Genomic DNA, 2,432 nt, shown 5'->3' with positions numbered 1-2,432 from the left:
AAGAAGTATGAAATTCGTATATGAATAAAAATAGTTCTTCGTATTAATTCCTTCTAATTCAGCTTACTTTCTTTTTTAGAAGACTTTTAGAAAATATGCACCATATAAAAATAAGTACAATAATTAATTAAGCATTAACAGCAAAGTGCGTTAAATGTTTTAAGTTCAGTTATTAACACAATGAAACAGTGAAGAATTTGAAAAACGTGTGCTGAAAATTTTAAGCTGTAAGTGCGAAAAAATATAATGAACTTACAGTTATAAAATGGAATAACTGAAATGCAGATTCGCCACATATACAGGCTCTTCAAGTACATTGTAATAGGTCAACTGTCCAGTTACTTGTTCCTACACGCACTTGAGGAATGACACTTTGAGTTACACTTTACACCCTTCTTTACACAATTACATTTTTTGTTCAAACAGAAGTTCCTGCAGCCGCACTTAATAAACCCCTGCCTGGAGTGTGTTTCTGCTTCAGCTACACTTCTAAGTGAAATGTCTCTCTGCGGAACATCACTGATCTGAAGAAACTGTTCAACTGCGAACTGGAACTCATTGCGCGCGTACAGCTTTCTAATAATTCCCGAAGAAGTCCCCAACTGGTAGAGATCGTTATCGTTTCTCCCCATAACCACAGCCATGACGTTCCTCGGAGCAGCTCTGCCTCTGTCCAATTCTGGGATTTTGATTAGAACAGTTTGTCCTACGTCTGCACGAGGGAATTTTTTACTTGACGCCATTAACATTTCATTTGCTTGTCGCTTTAAATGTATTTTGGATCCCTCACGTGTCTCTCGTATACTCTCACTTCTTGTGCAGATGTTGCATCTTTTTTCTTGATTTGCGCACGGACATGGAGATTCATTTGCTTCCACAATTGCAGTGTTGATGGTCTCTAAAGAAGCTGGAAATTCTGGAAAAGTCTCTCTTTCCTGCCGAAGATTATTAAGGGAATCACGAACGAATGAATGCTGTGCGTCCTGTCCTGAAGTGTCTTCTTGTACATCACGAGTCAATGAATACTGTACATCCTGTCCTGAGCCTTCCTCTTCCTGCATGGTGTCACAGTGTGGATCACGAGTCAATGAATTCTGTACATCCTGTCCTGAGCCTTCCCCTTCCTGCATGGTGTCACAATGTGGATCACGAGCCAATATTTCTTGTAGATCTTCCTCATTGGTCAAGTCTCGTAATAAATCACATGGAAGAGATGAATCCGAAAGTCCATTTCTCATGGGAACGCCAAACAAAGCCTCGTAGGGGCTCCGGTTAATGCCCCTATGGAAGGACCTGTTTTTCTTCATCTGGACAAAACGAAGACCCTCAGCCCAAGACGAACAGCTATTTTCTGCCATCCATGTAATAAGAATGTCTCGAACATCTTGGTTCGCTCTCTCAACACTTCCTTGAGACTGAGAGTGGCGCGGCTTGCCGTGCACTATTTTCGACCCAAACACTGAGGCCAGCTCACTTGTAACTTCAGCTGCGAACTCACGTCCGTTATCACTTTGAAGAATACAAGGTGCACCAATAATGCAAAATATATCCATCAGATGATAAGCAACTTCTGATGCTCTTTTTGTCTTTAATGGGCGCAAAAACAGAAACTTTGTGAGATGATCCTGATAATTTAATATGAACTTGTATCCTTTGTCCGGTTCACTCTGCATGTCGATAAGATCAACCTGACCCCTAGAATTAAGCAGATTACTGAGAATAGTTTTAACAGTCAGTCCTTTGCACTTTTGCTTCTTTTTCAACTGACACTGCCCACACAATTTGAGATAAATATTGATGATCTCTCGTGTTACATTACAGTACTTTAGCTTAAGTTCTTTGTCCAAGCATCTCAAACGTTTGTGGCCAGTGTCAATGTGAGCTTTATGAATGACACTGTATAATTCTCCGGTGTGACAGAAATACCTAATAACACTATCACCATCTTTACGTTTTTCGATAAGTTTCTCAACCCCACCAATACTTAAAACATCATATCTCTTCAGGCGACGATAGTCCAGTGACGTCAGTGACTCACCTCTTTTCTTTTTCTCTTGCGAAGCCTTCACCTCCAACAGCAATTCATTGTACTTCTCTGGAGATAACAAGAACGTATTATCTGCTGTACTAGCTCGAACGTAGTCGTCTAGTTTTGCTTTGAAGTCTTCTGCTGCAACCATACTCATTGTTGTGCACGGTCTTCAATTTCACTTCAACGAATAAACAATTGTGAGTGGCAAAGAAAGCATACACGTTAACACATAAAGCTACCGCCTGACTGAAGACTGACTTCTGCTTTACCCTCCCTATATTCTCCGAATGCGCATGCGCCACGAATAAAAAATTGCAATGACATCTCGCAAGAACAACTGGAAATAACTAAATTGAGCTTTGGATGAACTGTAATTATCCAAACCTAGCTTTGGATACTA

General features: G+C 40.3%; 1 protein-coding gene across 1 annotated transcript; it reads right to left on the bottom strand.

Annotated features, from left to right (window-relative positions):
- Positions 1-338: 338 nt before the first annotated feature.
- LOC145689615 (KRAB domain-containing protein 2-like) lies at positions 339-2,186 on the bottom strand. The gene has a single exon (XM_081763800.1). The coding sequence runs from the start codon at positions 2,184-2,186 to the stop codon at positions 339-341; it is 1,848 nt and encodes a 615-aa protein (XP_081619926.1).
- Positions 2,187-2,432: the final 246 nt, after the last annotated feature.

Source organism: Thermobia domestica, chromosome 7 (genome assembly GCF_964235325.1).
Source record: "Thermobia domestica chromosome 7, izTheDome1.hap1.1, whole genome shotgun sequence".
NCBI classification, from domain to species: Eukaryota; Metazoa; Arthropoda; class Insecta; order Zygentoma; family Lepismatidae; genus Thermobia; species Thermobia domestica.
This window is presented reverse-complemented; position numbering and strand designations above follow the sequence as displayed.

Coding starts and splice junctions, on each gene's coding strand:
- LOC145689615 (XM_081763800.1), bottom strand. CDS start 2,186: ATGAGTATGGTTGCAGCAGAAGACTTCAAAGCAAAACTAGACGACTAC.